Source organism: Scomber scombrus, chromosome 9 (genome assembly GCF_963691925.1).
Source record: "Scomber scombrus chromosome 9, fScoSco1.1, whole genome shotgun sequence".
Taxonomy (NCBI): Eukaryota; Metazoa; Chordata; class Actinopteri; order Scombriformes; family Scombridae; genus Scomber; species Scomber scombrus.
In genome coordinates, this window is record NC_084978.1 from 4822397 (window position 1) to 4844510 (window position 22114).

Consider the following 22114-nt stretch of genomic DNA (forward strand, 5'->3'; position numbering starts at 1 on the left):
GCCTGATCTTCCACAGTCAATCCCCTGGATGGACCCAGACCAGCCCTCAACACCCGGTCAATGATTAGCACTGAAATAGGTCTGACAGACCAACTGCACTCTTAAACTATCTTTCGACACTTTGTACAGTTCCACGTGTGCGGCGGGACGGGGCAAAGTTTTGTTTTTTTGTTATTTTTACGTATAAGCTTCATGTTTCGTGGAGGGCTTTCAGACGATGCGGCGCCCTGCTACGAAGCCTTATTTCTTAGCATTTGATTTGACTGTCCAAAAGAATTACAAACATTATAGAAAACCCTGCTGTTTTGTTTCTGCTGTGCTATTTCAGCCTGAGAAATTGATTAGATTTGTTTTCAATTGATTATTTCACCAGTGATGAATCTGATTGGTTTTATGTTTCCATAGAAGCAGCTAGTGTAAGCTCATGCATATGATGACCTAGATCTGCACACAGCGGTCTCTCAATTAGATGTATTTGTGCAAAAATGTTACAGCACAAATGCAAATCCTCTGTGTGTGATGAATATGATGAATGTTTAAGAAGAAGGTGCTCCCATTTGATTCGTCTGACTTGATTTGACTGTAAATCTGATGGCATATTGGCTTCAACTTTCCACATTTTAAATGTTCTTTTTTAAACCTCACTTCATTTAAATACATTATAAACAGAAAAGATAAAGGCAGAGATTAACAGTGTGTATAAGTGAGAGAGAGAGGAAGAGCAGCAAAAGGAGAGAAATTACAATAAGCATGCCTGCTGAATGTTAAAGAGCGAGCAAGAGAGGAGACTGTATGACAGAGAGAGAGAGAGAGAGAGAGAGAGAGAGAGAGAGAGAGAGAGGAGGAAGGAGTCACATGTTAGGGGGAGGAGGAGGAGGGACTGCCTGTCACTGTCTACGTTACGGGTAACGCCTCCCTCTCTCTGCCTCCCTCCCTCCCTCCACCACTACAACTCACATGACTGCAGCAGCCCTGTTCTGTAACTCCAGTCACGAGGATAGAGTAGTAATACAATAACCAGCCGGCAGGGGCGAGCGGCATAGAAACACACTGAGAGAGAGAGAGAGAGAGAGAGAGAGAGAGAGAGAGAGAGAGAGAGAGAGAGAGAGAGAGAGAGAGAGAGAGAGAGAGAGAGAGAGAGAGAGAGAGAGAGAGAGAGAGAAAGCCACCAGCGAGCCCTAATAACCCTGTGTAAATATTAACATATTAACGCTGCGTTTGTAGAGTAGATAACCTTATCGTTTTACACATGAAGAAAGAACTTGTGCTGTGATAAAATGTACAATCAGATTTCTTTCCTTTCCCTTCTTATAAGTTGCACTCTATCGTTCACCCTCTGTGTCACTCAAGGACTTTGCAGCAAGAAAAAAAAAAATCCAGCAAAAGCGAGTAATTGCTGCACCATACCAACATAGATGTTATTAGCATGATCTTACACACACAGTATCCATCCTGATGAATTTGGTATCTTTGACAGCTCTGAGATCTCCACTAGATTAAAACATGGGTTTGAACAATGTATGTTTGCTTGACATGAGTTTGTCATGACTGGCACATTGGTGCTGCCACTGCTGGTGAAGCACTCACAGCAAATATGTTGCTTACATACTCTGTAAGATCATTATAGGTATATTAGACAATGGAAGACATGTAAGCCTAATAGGCCTATTCATTTAACATCATATTACATCTCTGGTGATCAATATTGGGAGTCATTTGCATATTTAGTTTCAGTGTAGGCGCATCATGTCACCATATGAGAATAATATCACTGTGATGCTTTTTGAATAATACAGATATATATTAAGTCCCTATAGACATGTATGCTTACGTCACTGTATGCTTACGTCACTGCATACATTTAATAGGCATATTGGTGTATTATTACATGCTGCATGTACTGTATGTTCATCTATTATATATTAACCTACAATTTGAAGGCGTCATTTAAGTATTTTGGTGTTGGGGGGGGGCAGGACACATCTGTCAATTTCTGTACTGTCAGTGTGTGTGTGTGTGTGTGTGTGTGTGCGTGCGTGTGTAGGTGATGTGAAACATGTCACTGCTGTATGTTATAAATAGCCTGCAGTCTCACTGAATCCCACCACACACTGAATTAACCTGCTTAAGCTGCCAATCAGCTGTGACAGAAGCCCCCCCCCCCCCCCCCCCCAGCCCCCCCTTACCCCTACCTGACACACACACACACACACACACACACACACACACACACACACACACACACTCATCATCGCATCCTCCGCTGACCGTGCAATCAGAGCAATAACAATCACCACGACGCAATCTTATGTCACACTGTGACGCAGTAAATACCGGGGGTCCTGTTTTCCAATGACACACCGTGTGTTGGGTTAACGTGCACATGTGTGTTTCGGTAGTGTGAGTCTACAGCCAGAACAGCCAGTGACAGAAGGTAGATGTAGTGGAGAAATGAAAAAAAGAAAAAAAATCCACCGGACCCGGTATGGAAATCCTTTCATTTAATGTTTCCTTCCACGTAAGCAGCAAGACACACATCATATCATACAGTATGAGAGCTGCAGCCAATTAACACCTTCTACTTGAACAATCGGCACACATATGAAGTGCAAAGCATCACTTAATATGGAAGAAATCACCATTAATGTAATTGGCAGATCACTCGCTACCGCCCTCCACGGGGGTATTTTTGATAGATTATTATGAGATTAACAGGAGAACCAGTAATAAAAGTTTCCATATTATTTTGATTATAGGTGTTTTGTGTGTTAACTGTATGCCGAATCCAATTCAAGATCATATTTGTTCATTTTAAATATTAATCCATGCGTAAGGTGAATGTGTGATCCCCAAAAAAAGCAATGCATCCTTGAATTGCAGATATTTCTAAAGGCAGTTTGGTGTATTTAAGCTTCCCATCCGTCTGAACCAATGAGTCGTTTTGTAACTGTTACCAAACGATTACGCAAACCCATTATGAAAACGAAAAAAAAAAAAATCGCAGCAACTTTCACAGATAAACCAAAACCGACTATCTGCTATCTCTCACACCACTTTGCGGAACATCGTCTGATAAATTGACCAATCTAGATAAATTACAGGTAAGGCCTATCATCGGTGGGAGTTGCTCAACTTCGAAAGCGCACCGAGCAGCCTGCAGATACCCAACACAGAGATCCCCAGTTAAGCTCACGGTGCTGTGGCAAGCCGCTTATAAATGGATAAATAACATTACACAGCACTGGTGTATTGCCTTGCTTCCCCCATACAGAGACTTTATTAAAAATCTGCAACATTCAGTGATGACAATACACAAAAGAAGCTCATTATCCAACCAGCCGAGTGAAGCATCAACAAAAAGACACTCGAGTGTGTCTTTTTCTTTGCAAGCAAAGCAGTCCTGCAGCCAGTTGATTAATATCATAATGTTATAATATCATAATAGTCCTCAGATTGAGTCCATGCGTTCAGGGGCGCACCACGTGTCCAAGTCTCCGGCACTGAAATTAAAACTTCCCTCAAGAATGCGTCAAAAGTTTCCAAAGCGCCCCTCTGCATACCAAATAATCCTCCCCAAACTGCAACACACCGGCATGTCTCCGCTTCCAGAGCCAACACAAAATCATTTATTCGTTTTCATCCGTTAAATTTCCTCTTTGCCCATGGCTGATGACATTTCCTCCAAAAAACACGTGAAAGCCAGGCGTCAAGACATAGTAGACATTCACACACACACACACGCGCGCACGCAGACCGAGACGCCGGGTTGCAGTGTCCCGGGGAGATGCTGCTGACAAGCCGGGCGAAAGGCTCGCATCAACCGGGCATAGCATGCGCCACGGCCGGCGACGTGCAAAGACGCACCCCGGCCTGGAAAGCCCAAAGTCCCGTGTGTCCAAAGAGGCCGGGATCTTACCTGGCTGCCGGAGTTTTCTGTCAGGTAATTGAAGACAAAGGACGAGAGTTCCTCATCTAATAGTGGAGCGCAGTCCGCCATCTTCTAGTGAATGAGGAGCCGTAGAGTCAGAGAGCGGAGTATAGCAGGAGGAGGAGGAGCAGTGGGGGTAGTCCGCCTGCAGAGGGCGCATCTGTTTACACACAGTAACAAACCAAGACATTAAAGGCATGCGGTTCTCCAAAGTGGGGTGTGTGGACCTCCACGGGTCAATGCAGTGGCCATAGAGGGTCCTACAACAACAAGAGGATTCATTTCCATTTAATTTACCTGAAGTTATCATCTATAGAGGATTTTATATTGGAAAAAATGCAATTAAAGTTAATGCAAAATAATAGGTATAAATAGATATTTAATGTTTAAAGGTAAAACTTAATTTTTTAGAGTCATATCCAAGATTTTGTGTTGTGTGATGTGTCTATGAAGACATTTTATTCTGTTCTTTATTTATTCAAACCTTTTACTGTTTGAATAAAGCAAAAAAATATAAACCATAGCATAGTCATTGATTATAACGGCCTCCACCTCATACCACTGTTACTGTTAGCATATCAGTTAAACTGTTGCATCCCCCTCCCTCCAGTTCTGCCTCCCTCCGTTTGTCCTGGAGGAACAACTGTCATTTCCCATGTAGCAATCCAGAGGCTGACAGGTTGTGATTTGTCCTTATAGTACACAGACTACTAATTGTTGCCCCATTAATGCAATATTGATTTAATTGTAATTTAAGTCCATATGTGTCTCCTAAAAATCAAGAGTTCAGCATTTTTTCTGCTCATTATCAAAGCCGGAAACAAGTAAGCTAACACAAGGCACAGCAAGTTTACGTTATTATCACACAAACACACACACACACACACACACACACACACACACACACACACACACACACACACAGACACAGACACACAGACACAAATCCAAACGGCCTGGATGCTCAGCACACACATTTGTTTGCTTTAAGGCTCGAGTTGCACTTCTCCACCGTTATTTTGGAGATGCAAGCACTGACAAAGTGTTTGCAGAAACCTGCTGCTGTTGCCGGGCAACCGCAAAACCAACTTCTGTAAGTCTTATAGCGAGAATAGTTGATGATATTAGCTGATGTCATTGTAATTGAACAAAAATGACACCATCTAGTTCAGTCATCACTACAATGGTGTTTATTTGGCTTCTTTGTTGTTGGAAACGGCCGAACAGTAACAACCACTTCATTCACTTTTCCCTGTTTTTTTTTTTTCATTTTAATGGCATAAAGGCAAGTCTTACTGGACAGAGAAAAAAGTGCAAAGATGTAGGGTGGTTGTTTTAGATTTTCATTCATAAGTGCCGAAATCATAAGACTGGACAGATAAACGTGGAGGGCACAGGAGCGTGTCTATGTTCCCTCAGCTCTATGTTCCCACAGCTCTATGTTCCCTCAGCTCTATGTTCCCACAGCTCTATGTTCCCTCAGCTCTATGTTACCCCAGTTTAGTAATAAAATAAAGAATTTCACCTGTCGTTCAAGCATTTTAATAGATGAAAAACAACAACACGTTATGTGCATTAGGAAAAGGCCATACGCTTTGGGAACATAGGGCTGAGGGAACATAGGGCTGAGGGAACATAGGGCTTAATTTTGATGGGAAGAAAATTTCTTAGAAATGGGGGAACATAGGGCTGTGGGAACATAGGGCTGTGGGAACATAAGGGTGACCCCGAGTGCACTGCATGCAAAATCACACATTAGCTGGCTTCAAACTGTGCAAGGGGCTGCAGCAGAAGCATGTTGCAAATTTCAGTTGATTTTCCATAATGACAGACTTGGTGCTCAGCTTTGCCCTTCTGAAGCTCAATAACTTGGAGTTGTGTTGTTGTTTGTGGATGGAAAATAGAGCTTGTTTCTGTCTCAGTTTCTATACCAGCCAATTGTTTATTTTCAGAAATGATGATTGATGCTTTTTAGTTTTTGCAGCGCAGATTCAGCCACAAAAAAAAAAACTACTTTCCACTGTTTAGAATTCGTCCTGTGCGATCAGAGCTGCATCTCTACCTCATTCCTCTGTAGCTGTATCACAATTTGATGAAGATATCAGATATTCTCTCTCTTCTGCGTTGACAGCACCGCATGCCTGAACTAAACTCGGAGCTGTTTGGCTTCATTTGTTGCTGCCTGTCTGAGATGTTTGTGTGATGAAAACCTTTTAGCGGCAAATTACTTTTGCAACACAGAGTTTGGTCTTTAACACTAAACCAATAACTGCATCTGATCAATTTCATGTTCATGACTCATGGAGTTTAAAAGAAAGCAAATGCATCCGGGATTGACGATGATCTCAGAGATACAGTGAGCGATCACAGAGGCAGTCAGACCCATGACATCAGCAAAATGTATTCTCTCAAATATAAACTTGCTGTTTTATTCAAATATTAGACAATACACCTAAAGTATGACATGCTGCAATCTAAACTTCAACCGTAAAAGATTTTATGACATTTTATGACAGTATGTGCTGTTATTGCATTATGAGTCCCCACATTTGCAGCTATTCCCAATCGCCGCTGAGGGAAAATCAAGCGTGAGGACACACACTAACAGCAGTGATTGTAATGTTATCACTGCATTGCAGCACAGGGGTTTGCTGCTCTCTAAGTATGTGTGTGTTTGTGTGTGTGTGTCAGTTTTTCTTATGTGTGTGTGTGTGTGTGTGTGTTGGTCATGAAAAGGTTAATTATCTGAGGCAGGTGATGGCCGTAACCGAGCTCTCCATGTCTTTCAAAAGCCTGGCTGACAACACTGACCTTAATGCAATGTGTGTGTGTGTGTGTGTGTGTGTGTGTGTGTGTGTGTGTGTGTGTGTGTGTGTGTGTGTGTGTGTGTGTGTGTGTGTGTGTGTGTGTGTGTGTGTGTGTGTGTGTGTGTGTGTGAATACCAAAGGAAGAAAAGTCTTTATACTCCTCACTTCTTCTGTTCTTCCTCTATTTCAACTTGAGTCTATTCTTTTTGTTTTACAGTATAACTTCCTGCTAAGAGATCGGGAATTGCAAAAGAAGTCTGACAGGTCAGGAAACAGGAGTTGTAAGTTGATCAGACAGGTTTTAAACAAAACCCCCCCAGGTTAGTTTAGTCAAATTTGTTTAAAGGAAAAAGCAAGCGTAAACAGTGAAATCATTACCTAAACTGTCTGTTGATAACAGCCACAACAGTTTACAGGTCAACTTCTGTTTTCACTTTGAACCTCCACACTGTGAGCTGGTTTTTCCTGTGCAATGACAGATTACCACTTTCATTTGCCTTCCAAATAAAGGGGTTTTTTATAATCTGGGTCAACTGCTGGCTTGTTTTCAACCTGTATGATTGTCTGACCACTTGTGTTTCTCATGTTGTAGGACACCGTTGTAGTGTAGGCACTCTGTTAAAAAACGCAGGTAAAACTACAATAATAAGACCAGAGTTGTCAGAAAACAGAAATAATCCTTTAAAGGCGGGGTAAAGGTTGGAGTTAAGCGTGTAGTTGTGATGGTTACTGTTAGGCTAGGTGAATTGACCACAAATTGATCACTGAAGGACCTCACAAATATAGAAGTAGTAGACAGAAATATTCATAATGCATGTATGTTGGGCTCAAAACAGAGGAAGTGTTTATTAAAGAGCAAGAGAGAAAAAAGGAAATGGGTTTATTTTGCATATTTCTGTTTGCGTCTGTGTCGATTGACACTGCTGCGAACAGGGGTGAAGACCTTCTGCTTCATCTTTTTCATAAGATATTAAATATATTGAGAATCAATTTAAAAGCATCCCTGTGGATCTCAAATTTGCCTGTACTGTAATGCAATCAAAACATACATAAAATAACCGCTCGTTATATCACTGATTCAATCAAGCTTCTTCAAGTGCATAAAATATCATTAACCACACCTTGATCTCCTTATCAAATATAAATGTGCAACATAGGAAAAGTCCCTCCTTAAAAAACTTATACTGCTGTAAAACAGCCATTGGACCTACTTGGTATTTCTGGGTCCATTTAGTTTTCTCGTCTTTTGGAGACTATTATGACATCATGCTCAGATAAGAGTTTAATGACAGAAAATGTTTTGGTGAAAACTAACTCATGAAGAGAGAAATATATTGTAGATGATGCAAATAGAACTTTTGCATCTACAAGAGATGAAAAAACCGCACTTCACAGGTAGTTTGGAGTAAATGAGTCATCTTATTTGTATGCTGTTTTGCAACCACAGCACATACTGTACATCCAACAAAAACTTCACTTCTAGCAGACCTAGCAGCACAAACATCCAATGCATTACTCATCTTCCATGTTGATTTAAAAACCTGCTGTCTCTTGTATTTCTTAATCATTACATTACCTACTAAATCACTGTTTAGTGTGCCTTCAAGACAGGCAAAAAATGCTACATGAATAATCAATGTTAATGTCTATTGACAAGTTATTTCTAGTTTAAAATGTGCTTTTGTGTGATGCTTAGAGTAACATCTAGAGTGAAATGGAGATTGTTTTAAAGATACTTTGACTATAAGGTGATATTTAGAAAAGTAAATACCATTGGAGAGATTAGCGTTGGAGCAAAAATAGGTTTTGAACCCTTACCTACATACACTTGCCAAGTACAGTCAAGAATAGTGTACATGGCAGATTCAGATTATATTTTGCCCAGTCCCAGAAACCAACCAGCGTTCATTCCCTAAAACACAACTGTATTTATGATTATGCACACAGAAATTTGACACAGCGCCAATCAACTAGACAGCACATCAAGATTAGGTAAAAAAGGTAAAGGCTACTTTGATAATTTGGGAAATGGACAACTTGGCCTCCAACAGTTATTTATTAGAAACCATCTGAGACATCTCGTAGATATCTGGAAAGCAAATGAATCAGAAAGGTAGCTATTATCTTAAGCTGTCAAAGGAACATTTCCCTCTGAATTGTGGTGGAATAATAGCATAAATAGCAAGTAGCATAAAATGGAAATACTCAAGTAAAGTACTTAAAAATTGTACCTAAATATAGTACTTGAGTAAATGTACTGACAGTGGGTCCTGAGGGTTTTTACTTACATGTTACATTAATCATAACAATCCTACTTTTTCCATAATTCACCAACCTGCTATGTTTGCATGTTGTCTTGCGGGTGTCTTGTCAATCTCAGAAGAAGAAGCCAACAAATCTTCGTTCCCAAGCAAGATGGCCTTCGAGTAATGCTGGCTCCTTATGTTACAGTATTACATTTTATATTAGGCCTTCAGCCAGCCCTCTGATCCAGAGAGACTCACAAGGGGGTCAGAACCCAGAGTAACCTTAAACTTCGAAGTCATCAGTATCACAGGAAACTATAGCCATCTGGAGGTTAATGGTCAGAGGTGAGACAAGTTCATTTGATAAGTGCAATTATATATTCCTTAGGAGGATTGCGGATGAGAGAGGAGAGCTGGGGTAAAGGATCATAGAATATAAGAGGAAGGCAGAAATGATGTGTCTGCAAACAGAGCAAGAAGAGGAGTACATTTCTGTTGTGTAAACTCTAAACTAAGTTGTCCCTTTTGAAAATGCTAACTCCTTTGGGGAAACATCTCACAACCACACACACACACACAACTCTCTCTGCTTTTCTTATATTAAGATTTCTCTGTATACAAAACCATAAAAGCAAAAAAAAAAAAAAAAGAGAAGAAGAGCAGAAACACAAACTGTGCCGGAGAGACAAGGAAATGCTGCGGGAGCTTACAAAGCAAATGTTTCAACCAAACAGAAAACTCCACTCAAGATGACAAACAGGGCATAAGCTCCAGAAACCCAGGCAGCGTTAGTGCCTCGGTATATCACACTGAGCTGCAGCAGACCACCACAACAACCACTAAAAACAATTTCACTTCTCTGGGTTGTAAACTGATATGCTACGTGTCCTAGAAGCATCCTGAACCATCCAAGCTGACATTTCAATAACGTTTAGTCCTCAGGGTGCGGTCACCCATCCAAAAACAAGGCTTTGCAGTAAGGTCAGATCACTGCTTAGTAGGGGCTGGTGTGTGTCAGGTGGTCTTAAAAGCATGGATAGCATTTTATCTGGTGGACGTTCCAACAATATTTCAGGTTACGTCCTTATATTACCTCCATGATTTATATCTGCTCATCAAAAAATAACTTAGTGCTGTAAACACAGTGAGCTTCTGAACTTAGCCGACATGTAACGGTCACGCTGACCTCAGACAACCTCAGAGATAATTGGATATTCCAGTGGTCGCACCTTCGCACTGGAGATGAATAGTTTTAGCAACATTTGATCTTATTAGGTCAAAAGGTTTTGACATTTTTTGCATTTTTTTGGTACTACCATTTATGTCCACACTATTACATGAATGTCCATCATACACTTTAATTTGCATAAGAACTTTTCTTCCTTTATTTTAAGTATGTTTCCCTTTTTCATGTATCTTAGATTCTGTATCTTATGTGGAAAGTTGATCATGCTATTTAATAAGAGTGTCCAAAATAGAAGGAGTTCATCTTCTGAAGAGCATGAATGTCCAGAGGAAATGTCAGGGTACATGGTGTTTCGGTAAATTATGGCCACATGGATCGAGGACAGTTCAGCGGGTCCACCGAAAAACATTTTATTTTTAAGGATTCATACTCTGGGAACATGAATATCCTCAGCTATAGCAGTGGGAACATGAATATCATCAGCTATAGCAGTGAGAACATGTTTTCACAAGGTGATAATCCCATACATCCGGACTACACTGTCATAACACTTGAGTCACCACTCATGTACTCATCATAGTTTTTATAGTGCCACTGTTGGTTGAAAACTGGATTTAAACTTTTGTATTTTTCTCATGCTGGGATAAAAAGTGTCTCAGTCAGGTCCAAACATCCCTGCCACAACAGATCAATACAATACAAATAAAAAACAGACAAAAAAACCCAATAGGACACTACAAAATGTGGGAAACCATCTGTAAATCTTGTGAAGCCCCCGATCATTTTATTTGAATTTGTAGTGACAGAAAAAAAAAAAAACTTTTCCCACAATACAAGGTTATCTCAGCCACATGGAGGCAGGGATCCTGCAGCACTCCTCCTTGCCACGGCGACATCCATAGCAAATTTTATGTCCGTCTGAACAATAATTGTGGAGCATACTAGACGTCCAACATTGCCTTCCTTAGGCCACAACGAGCCACTGAGTTTTGCACCCAGTGAACATGTCATTATGGGGTTGTCTGGAGGTTCAAGGGTCACAACACAAACTGTCAAAATAAACCAGTTCAGAAATGCACATTTTCATCACTTACTGTTTGTTGACTCATCTCAGGAAGATCCAGATCAAACAGTCAGTCAGTGACTGAGAGGAATCTAGTCATGTTAGAAGGATGTTCCAAATATAACCACGCAGTACAGGGTAACACATTCGTACATACTAATCTAGACAGGCAGCTAGCCAGTCAGTCAACGAGGCAGTCAGCCAGGAAGTCACGCAGCCTGACACTAAGTTCAAACTGCAGAAATAAATCTAGTTTTCTCCAGGCCAAACTTTAGGACTGAACTGACCAAGACTGGAGTTTCCTTGTCAACAAAGTGTTGCTGACATTCAGTGTCGCTCACCAAAATGAACTGTGTGTGTCCTTAAGGGCTACAAACAACTTGAATTCATTTCTCTCCTCAAAAAACCTTTGCAAAGACAATCTTTTAAAGAGGTAAAATTGTGCATTGTTGGTTTTGAGTAGGTCTCCTTCATCCCTGCTTTTATTAGCACATTGCTACGTATCGTGTCCTTACATGCATACACAATACAAATAAAATGGGGAGCTACTCTTAACAACATTGCTCCAGTATAGTATAATGTTTACTGCTACTATTAATTTTAACCCAAACAGAGATCTTTCTCTTAACCACACCAGGTTGTTTTTGTGCCTGAGCCGAGCCAAATTTATTACGACAGCGTTGTTACATAATAAAACATATTTATTATTCACCAGTGATTTTAATATGGGGGACTTGGGTGAAACGTCATACAGGATGTGACATGAGATGAAGGGATATTCTCTTATTTACTGAGCTACACTGAACTGACAGCTGCAGTTAATACTGTAGTCACGTGCGGTGTAAAATTTCACAGTCAAGACATCTAACAAGCTCATAAAATATGGTGCTTTGCCCAGCAGGTGCCAACACAATGATAAGGTGGTCATTAACCATCTATAACATTACAATTAGGCTTAAAAAGAGCCCAATACTCACTGTCTTTCTTTAGATAAGAAGAAGATCAATTCCACTCTCACTTCTATGTGGTAAACACAGCGCAAGAGCCAGCAGCCATGAGCCTAGCTTAGCATAAAGACTGGAAGCAGCTAGCCTGAAGTTAACACAGGAAGAGCTGCTGTCGAGAATCAAGCAATTTACTTTGACACTTAAGTTCAGTTCTTGTTTACTTTGATGTTACTTTTACTTCACAATTACATTTTAAAAGCAGAACTTAAAAAAGATATTATTCAATTGTCTTCTTGCCACCCTGTTAGTGCTACGTAAATCGAAGCTACGAGGTACTTTTAGGCTTTAAATAGACGGACAGAGAAGCAGTCTGTCAGAAAGCCAGAGTCAGCTAGCCAGATGCACTTAAGACAGTCAGCCGAGCTGCTGCTGCTGAACCAGCAAAGCAGTTTCACAGCTGAGCCAGTGAAATACATTTTACTGTGAAATAGACCAATAAAATATGTGATGTATGCACCAGTGTACCACTCATAGAATTAAATATTTCCATTAAGAGATAATAAACTATAGGGAACAGTGATAAATCATTGATTCTAAAAGTACAATCCTGTTTTGTCACCGTAATTAAGCTTTGATTACACAAAGATAAACTGTAACTGATACTATGAACTGTGAATGACATTATGAGGAAAGTCAGAAATACAAATAGAATCCAGGCATGCAAATTATGAGGCAGTTTAGACAGATATCCAAATTTGAAGATGGAAATCGGGCAAAAGAGGGAGTTTCCTCCTCTGATTATGTGTTGCTATTTCAAACAGTATTGATGCAGAAACCAACATAAGCTCACAGAAGCCACCTACCTCCGCCCCTCTGCCCGTGTTATATTTAGAGATTGGGATCCTCTAGTCTAAATGAATCAATTTACATTTCTCATCCTTAAAGAAATCTTGCAGGGAAGGACATTACTGAATCAAGAGTGCTCTGATTTATGGCAGTATTTAATTCAAGGCAGCACGGATCATTGACATGTAACCGAGGAATTTCATTACTTGGTTGGCCAATCTGGTTAAAGGCTGCGGGAAAAAATACTGTGTGGAGTGAATCTGAGAGAGAGAGACACGGGTATTAATTCATCCTGTGTGTCGTTGGCTTTTGCTCACGCTTGTTCATTCATTTGCTTACTCACTCACTCACTCACTCACTCACTCGCTCGCTTGCTTCTTCACTCAAGTCATTCTTTGGCTCGCTTCCTCAGGATCTGACTGCAGGCTGACCTTGACCTTTGCACTACTTACCACAGTGGAGGAGGCGATACTGTGTGTGTGTGTGTGTGTGTGTCCGCTCACATACTGATGCATCCAATTATAGCTATGTTACATATTCTTTGATCACAGCAGAAAAATGTACACGTTTTATGGAATCTATTGATGTTTTCTCACAAAATAAAATGGCGAATAGTTCTTGTCACCAATTATCTCATTATTTGCTCATTGTAGAATAGGAATCATTTATATCATATTAAATCAGAAAACGTTTAAAGTCATTATTCTCATATTTTGTTTTTTTTTTCATAATCTGACATCATTATTCTAATGAGCTTGAAACAACCAGCTGTGTTTCCCGCGGTGTAAACTCTCATTGTAATGCTGCTCACATCTACAAAAAATGGCTGTTGCTATGATGAGTTAACACAACAATCAATTAATGATCACGACAGAAAGAGTTTGGTGAAGAAAATGGGTTTAAATGTTTTCAATGTCACAAAAGAATTCTGTTATAATCTCAAATTATATAATCTCACATAATATAAAAATACCTCCTTTTTAATATTTCCAATTCCCAATTGTTCATGTTTCCCTGTTGCTGCAGTGGAAGAGCAGTAACAGATGGAAATATGTACTAAAAAGACTCCAACTTTAGGAAGGTATCCACTTGATTTAACTAATCTGGATGGATGAAGTTTCATATTAGCTTCAGATAAACTTTTAAATACATTTTCGCACAAAACGAGGGATTTAGTCGCTGATCATTGACACCGAAAGCACAATGAGAAGTTATCTTTTAATGGCCAGTAAGAACAGAAGTAATGATTACAGCGAGACAAAAAGGGGACCTGACATTTATTCTAAACCAGACTGGAAAAATTGTGAACCTATCCCTGGAATTTACTAGCACATTGCTACTAAAGTCCGTCTGTGTTTAATGAAAAATACCATTCGATTAAAAAAAATATGTAAACTGTAACTGCTGTATTGTATACACTAAGAGGTATCTGTTATATACTAATCTGAAGCCACAGATGAATTTTCCGGGCTCCATAGTGAAGAGGATGCATATAACAGCTTGTTAGCAGCAGCTTGCAGGGTTCTCATGCAGCCTCTTGTATATCCATGGTATGGTTTATGTTATTTATGAGATGATCTAGAGTCGCAGCCAGGCTCTTGTTCTGTGTGGTGTTACATCACAGCTTAAGATGCTTATGAAAGGTCTGCATGTGAGCACACACTGTAAATAGATTTCATCGAGTATGTCCTCACATAGTAACCTATAGCCAGTTGCGATATCAATAACCCATCCTTTGATGTTTGGCATTTATATCAGCGTGCCTTACGTCTGCCTGTCTGTGCTGTGTCCACACTCTTTACAGCTGCAGTGATTTAAAATGTTGAGGGAGCTCTGTGTGTTGTTACTGATGCTGATAGATGACGTGTCACAAGCGGACACCTGCTACAAAAACACACCGAAAACAAAATGTGCGACGGTGCGTATTGAGCCAGCATTCACCAGATGTATTCTATTAGAGTGTGAGGATGGCTAACAGGTTTTCATTTCAACAACCAGACACTTCAGCAGCTCTTCAAGTTCTCACTAATAAGTCTCCCCCCCTCTTTTGCAGGTTGAATCTGCAACAGTTGCTTCTTTGTTAGACGGGCTCTTTCTGCCTGTGATTGGACACCGCTTCAATATGTTTGTGGTAACCAGACGATCAATCCTATTGACTTTTGGTGATCCCAAACTTCTCATTTAGTGCCACCGACATGACCAACTTATCACTTATCCAGTGAAATATCTCAACATCTTTTTAATGTGTTGGCACGAAACTTAGTACAGATGTTCATTGTTCCCAGATGATGTATCTTCATTGCTTTGGTGATTCCACAACCTTTTTTTCTCTGCGCCACCATGAGACTCCCATTTGTGGGAGGTTTTTAGTGACATTTCTCAAATACTGGATGGATTACCATAAACTTTGGTAAAGATATTTATGTCCCACTCTGGACGATTGTAATAATTTCAGCTTTTTCCTGAGTTTACATCTAATTTCAATGTGTCCAATGTCAAAACTTCTTCCCTTTCTCCTGTCCTTGTTGCTTCTCTCACCCTACAATATCACCCTGTTGAAGTTCATGTTTAAAAACAGGACTCAAGAATACTAAACTAAAGGTTAATGTTTCTTTGATTCATCCGCTTGGGTTAATTATGTACCTCATGGCATGGTTGTATGATGAAACATTTAAATATGTCTTCGTGTGTGAAGGAAGTATGCGTTTGTGTGTGTGTGTGTGTGTGACATCCTATCAAAATCAGATTTCAGTGCATTAACCGAACATGTGCTGTAAAGACACGGCAGCATTTTGTCTCTCATGCAAACAATAATGTAGTCCAAAGCTGAAGCATTACACTGAAATGGAAAAACCTACAACTGACATTGCCTTCAACAAATATTTGCAGCGTATGACTGTGCTGCTGCTTTCAAGAGTTGTTGTAAATATAACTGGTGGATGAGTGCACGTGGACAGCCCTGCGGAGCGTGACACACAAACAGGAAAATAACAATTTACAATGGTAATAGGATTGCAATGATGCAGAGAGGAGCTGACACCAGTATGGGAAAACGTTGAGGTTACAGGCACAACCTGCATTTTACTTGCATGGCCAACAGTAATAAAAAAGTAATGTCTGTGAAACCTTGTCTATATTTATGAATGTACGTTTTATTTACATGTGCTGCAGTGTCAAGCTGTTAAATAAAACAAATCTGATTTTTTTTTCTAATTCTAAATGACAAATACCCCTTTATAATTTCCATTTGATGAGGATTATAATATGAAAGGCTAACAAAAGAGGGAACCCCCCGTTCTTAGGTTAATAGCTGCTAAGTGGAGAATGAGAAAATACCAAATGAGTAAGTCATATTTTAACCACACACACACCCATAAATAACTGCTCTCTGTAGCACTTGGAGGCAGCATCATAAGGAGAAACACTGGTCTGACCTTCACTTCAGTCCCACCTCACCAGCCACTCCTCTCTCCATGTGCTTGCCTGTAGTCCATAATTCCCACCCTTCAGCTGCAGAGAGGCCTGAGTGATTAACACGTACTGTTTGTCTCTTTTCAGCGGTATGTGTTGAGCTTTCTGGGAGGAACTGTTCTGATTTAGACAAACTAAAAATGGACCAATTTATTTTTATGTATCCTCTTCTGTGATTGGTCAATAAGAGGTGAATCGAAGGCCGAGAACGAGCTCACTCTGCCCAAGGCTCCGCGCATTCATACATGACAAGTAATATACGGTGTGCTCTATGTGTAGAATAAATACACCCACACAGGCACACAAAGCCCCGGGTGGTATCTACATGTGCTGACTTGACAGTTAACGTGTATACAGTTTTTCCACATTCACACAGCCGGTAGGTCCGTATTCTTTACTGGTGTAACACGTGAACAGTTACACAAAAAACAGTGAGGCGTGGAGGCTTATGTTGGGTCAACACATCAGCTTTGAAGGGATGCAGTTTTTTGTTGAGCTTCATGTAGAGAAGAGAGTCAACCAAATCAATCAATAAAACAAATGCATTAGATTATACGAAGAGGTTATAGTCATTGTTGGAGAACAAAACATAAGGGTCCCTTTTTTTATATATAGAAGTAGTAGTAGTAGTAATATACAAAAACAACATATACATATACAAAATGTTCTGTAACATGTATTTGTATGCTGTCACACAATTTTGATGAATAAACCCAGCATGTAAATAAGACAATCACTTCATTAGGACCATTTTAGCCCTTAAAAGTTCACTTGTACACTGAAAAGAAACAATGAAGGTAGAAAGAGAAACATTTACTTCTGGAGACTCAAATAGGCAGCAATCACACAATCAGCGACGGCCAATCAGGAGAAAATTATAGAGACAGAAGGTATTTTGCACGTGCATTTCCAAAAGGCATAGAAAATGTCAAGTACGGCATCGATGTGATGTCTGATTTTTTTATGGGAAGCATCAAATCTCTCAGTTAGAACAGTTAAAAGTTAAAATGAACCGTTAAAATAAATTAACTACGACCTGGAAGGGGTATGGTAATGTTTTATAGAATGAAAGAAGAGAAATATACATTAATAAAAAAGAAAAAAAAGAAAAAGTATTAATGTTTGTCCCATGATTTAATACTTGTCATTAATAACAGATTATCCAGACATCATGGGACACTAAAACTGTCCACCGAAATCCTTCATAATAGATCGCCTTCATGTTTACATAAAGCATGCGGAATCTAATGTTGCATTAGTATTATTACGGGTTAAGAGCCTCCCATAAACAACCAGCGTGTTATTGATCAATCCTGCGACAAAAATCTGATCAATCGTGCTTTATTAAAAGGCCGATATCAGCCTCGATATTAACATCTCATAAAGCTGTCCAGCGACATTACACAGGGTTACACACAGCGGCGCAGACAGACAACATCCTCTATCGATGTGTATTGAAAGCCATGTCTTGTTTGCAGTTATCAATCAGTGCCGTGGCCTATTTCATAGACGGGTCATGTGCTCTTCGATTAGCGGGGAGGGAGGGGGTCACGTTCAACCCCTAGCTGTGTCAAAAGCATGTGATCAATAAAACTCACACACTGCGTTGTAGCATCCACATTTTCATGTGTTTTTTTCATTGTCGATAGGAATGTTTTTGACACTGGGTCGTGTGTTTTCTGCTCACTTCTGCAGATCTGATCACAAATGCCTGTCAATGCATTGATATCACCGCAAGTCAGTATGACATCATACTTCCTTAGTGCCGATTCACACCAAAAAAACTCATTTGTGCATTCTTGCTTGGTGATGAAGTGACTAGCACCCTCTCTACCAGTAACTCCACAGTACATAAAACATGTAATTTTACTTTTACGATGACGTTTATGCTCCAGCAGAGCAAAGTCATGTATGATTGGACGGTAGGAAAAAATTTATATGATAGCCTGCTCTTCTGGTTCCTTCAAAAGTAAGCTGAGACAGTTTGCAATTGGTCACCGGCACTAATTTGGATGTCAAAGTTCACCAGATGTCAACATGAGATATACTGCAAACACCCAAAATAATGTACACAAAGATATAACAGTAAACCATATAAAAGATAGAGCAAATCATATATGAAACAGCATCGACAATCAGGCAAGAACATCTCGGTTAAGTGTCCGATATTTGACCATGTCCTGAATCAGGGTATGCTCTTTAATATCTCTTGTTTAAAATAGCATCAGTTAATGTCCGTGTCTTAATATATTTGTCAACCAATTCAAAACTTCCCAGAACTATGAAATAAACCTGTCATTATAAGTATTTCAGTGGTACCTTTCTAATCCCCTTCAAAGTGCTCTCCTTGAGATGCAATAAACTTGTCCCAGCATTTTGTAAACATGTCCAAAGCCTCTTGTGATTCTTCCTGGATTTGTTCCACTGTGGCAATATCTTCTCCCTTAAAGTCCCAATTTTAGCTTCACCAAAACTGTGGGCAAACGCTACCTAGCGGCAAATCCGATAGCTGCACCCTACTCCCGTGTGATCGATTGCTTCCGGGAATTTTTGGGTCCTCCCTCATGTCTTATTGATTAATTTGTGGTACAGACATCACTTTATGTATCCACATTTTGAAGGAAGGGGGGTTTGTCAGAGAGTAAATCAACCATCGCCACTTCAGACAATCAACAGATTTATGTGCAAGAGGATGTTGACAGATACTTTAAGAAATGTGTGTGTGTGTGTGTGTGTGTGTGTGTGTGTGTGTGTGTGTGTGTGTGTGTGTGTGTCTCCTTCTAAATCAATGGGGATGTAATGAGGGAGATTCTTTCTCTTCTATCCCTGTCTAAAATGTGGCATTGTGTGAGTCTGTGTGTGTGTTCTTGAGCTTCTATTTTTGTGAAGACAATTTTAAATGGGTTAAGACTTGTTTTTCCACTTAAGATTAGAGTTTAGCTTCAGGTCCAAATAAGGAAACACATCATCCTGCAAGCACTGTTTAGTTGGATTAGGAGTACATTATATCAATGGGGGCGCTTTTAAATACAATATAAACTGATGTGTGTGTGTGTGTGTGCGTGTGTGTGTGTGTGTGTGTGTGTGTGTGTGTGTGTGTGTGTGTGTGTGTGTGTGTGTGTCTTTGATTTCCACACCTCCTAACCACCTCCGTCATCTCCTCCTCCCACCTCATCTTCATTCTCTTTGTTCCTCATCATCTTTTTTCTCATCTTTCATCTTCTTCCCCATCTTTCTTACCCATTTTTCCTCTCATCCACCAACTTCGTTTGCTATCATTTTGTTTCTTTTTTTTTTTTAACTTCTATCCCTCTTCACTTTCTCCCCTTGTCAACAACTTCATTTTTCCTCCATTCACTTCTTGTCCTCACCCTTTTATCCTCCCTCTCATCACCTTCACCTTCTCCTCGTTTATATTCTCCGTTATATATACTCCTTCTTTTTCCAGTCTATCTTGCTTTCATCCTTCATTAACATCTCTCCTTTACTACCTCCATTTCCTCTCTTCACTATATTCACCCTTTCCTCCTATAACATCCTCCATCACAACCTCATTTTCCTCTTTTTTTTCTTTCTCATGCAACATTTCCCTTCCTCATTCTTCTGCTCCTGCTTCTCTTTTCTCTTACTGCACCTCACTCCATCCTCCCTCTCCTCTTATCATTACCATCATCGTCATATACGTTATTATATCTCTCTATGATTCACACACCCACACACGCAGGTGACAAACTGAGGTGCAAACGTGCAGCGTATTCAAATATCCTCATTTATATGCTGTCTCACTGAGGCCGTTCTAATTCCTGATAAAGACAGGAGAAAGTAGAGCTTCTGCAAATTCAACAACTTCCACAGCAAACTCCTCTTTCTAATCACCTCATCTTCTACCTTTTCATCAATTCAGCTCTCTGGTCCTGCTACATTCATAATACAGTTAGAGGAAAAAAGAAACGTTCCAAAGTTCAAAAGGTGTTGCAATTAAGGCCTGAAAGAGAAAACAGGTTTTAAAAAGAGATTAGATAGACTCTTTATAAAGATGGACGTGGCAAGGGGTGACATCACCCATTGATTTCCACTGGAGTCAATTTAAAGCCCAGAGTCGCTGCTTATTATTGTTGCAATCTTTTATGTTTGGTGCCAGGACCTTCCATATAAAGATGCTCTCTCACTCTGGAAACACGCCCAGCTACCTTAGACCAAGACTAACATGCACACCTGGGCTGACATTAGCTACTTCACCTATATTGTGCTAACAGGGCAGGTATAATATTCGGCATTAAACTCAGTGACATCTGACACAGTGTGAGTCCCGGATCAAGGGAGAGCAGCAGGTGAGCCAACTGTCAATTACAGCTGTCAATTAATTCCTACACAGCAAACATCAAAGCTACTGTAAGTCTTCAAATCTTATTAACGGGAGCAATCATTTTCAAAGTGACCCCCCAGCATACTTATTAAAGGGCCTGAATTTAGTATTTGAGACCATAGTGACTGGTTGACTCAGTATTTATAAAGATAGGTCATCTAGCAGCATTGCACTTTAAGGTACTTCCACACTGCCTTCAGCTTTAAGCCACAGTAGTTACCACTTGGTTTGAAATGGATTGGACTGGGAGTCTCTAAAATGATCATTTGTTTTGAATTATGGCCACAACTGGCCTACCAGATGTGACAAACTGTGGTTCCAATAGTCATGCATCCCTAAGCCATTTTACCCACAATCCCACAGGAACATTCATATTTTAAATTTCATCAGTCACATCTCGACTGACCGATGTAACATCACAAAAATCAGTGCAGTGTGGAGCCTCTACAATGGGTGGTGACTGTGCCGGTGTCACAAATCTGATTCAGTTGAGTGTCCTTCAATTCAAGTGCAAAACATTAAAAATGATCATAACTGGGTGTTAGGTTGTCATGCACCGTCAACTATGAAACACCCCACTGACTCTATTTATTCTGGCATACTCTCCATCCTTTGGCCAGCTATTTTCAAGCCTCTATGAGCAGAATTGCAGACCTTGGATCACCAGGCACGCCTCCCTGACTATCTTATTCTCAGCGACCTGGGAGATAAAAGCTGTCTGCAGAACAACTCTCCTAGAAAAAGGTGCTGCTGCAAAAGCCAGCCTAAAAAACGACATGATTCCCGTAACCTTGTTGCCTTATTTCCATTGAGATTAGAACTAGGACACGAGTGCATTTTTCCACTTCTAGATCTAAACATGAGAGAGAGAAAGAGAGAGAGAGAGAGAGAGAGAGAGGGAGAGAGAGAGAGAGAGGAAGAGAGAGAGAGAGTTGTCCGTCACCATCAGCCTGCATAATGATTACTAAATCTTATGCAGCTAGAATAAAAATGTGTGCAAAAATATAGTTATATTTATTAGGAGAAGTCTTTCAGTTGAAACATTTTACAGCTCTTCAATGGAAATGTTTATAGATCAAGCATTTATTCTGCTCTACAATTTATTTTGCTAAATTTTCCCTTGTCTGGTGTTTACCCATTAAGCTAGAAATCTTCTGCCTGACTTGACATCACCTATTTATCAGTGGACTTGCAATATTTGTTGATATTATATGTCAATATTTATCTCCACTAAAAAGAGGTGGTATGATTGGA

General features: G+C 40.0%; 1 protein-coding gene across 1 annotated transcript in view; it reads right to left on the reverse strand.

Annotated features, from left to right (window-relative positions):
- ppargc1b (peroxisome proliferator-activated receptor gamma, coactivator 1 beta) overlaps positions 1-4013 on the reverse strand; it is a 99531-nt gene extending 95518 nt beyond the window's left edge. Inside the window, exon 1 of the mRNA XM_062425760.1 lies at positions 3917-4013. Coding sequence (XP_062281744.1) covers positions 3917-3997 — 81 coding nt within the window. The 5' untranslated portion in view covers positions 3998-4013. The remainder of the gene's footprint in view (positions 1-3916) is intronic.
- Positions 4014-22114: the final 18101 nt, after the last annotated feature.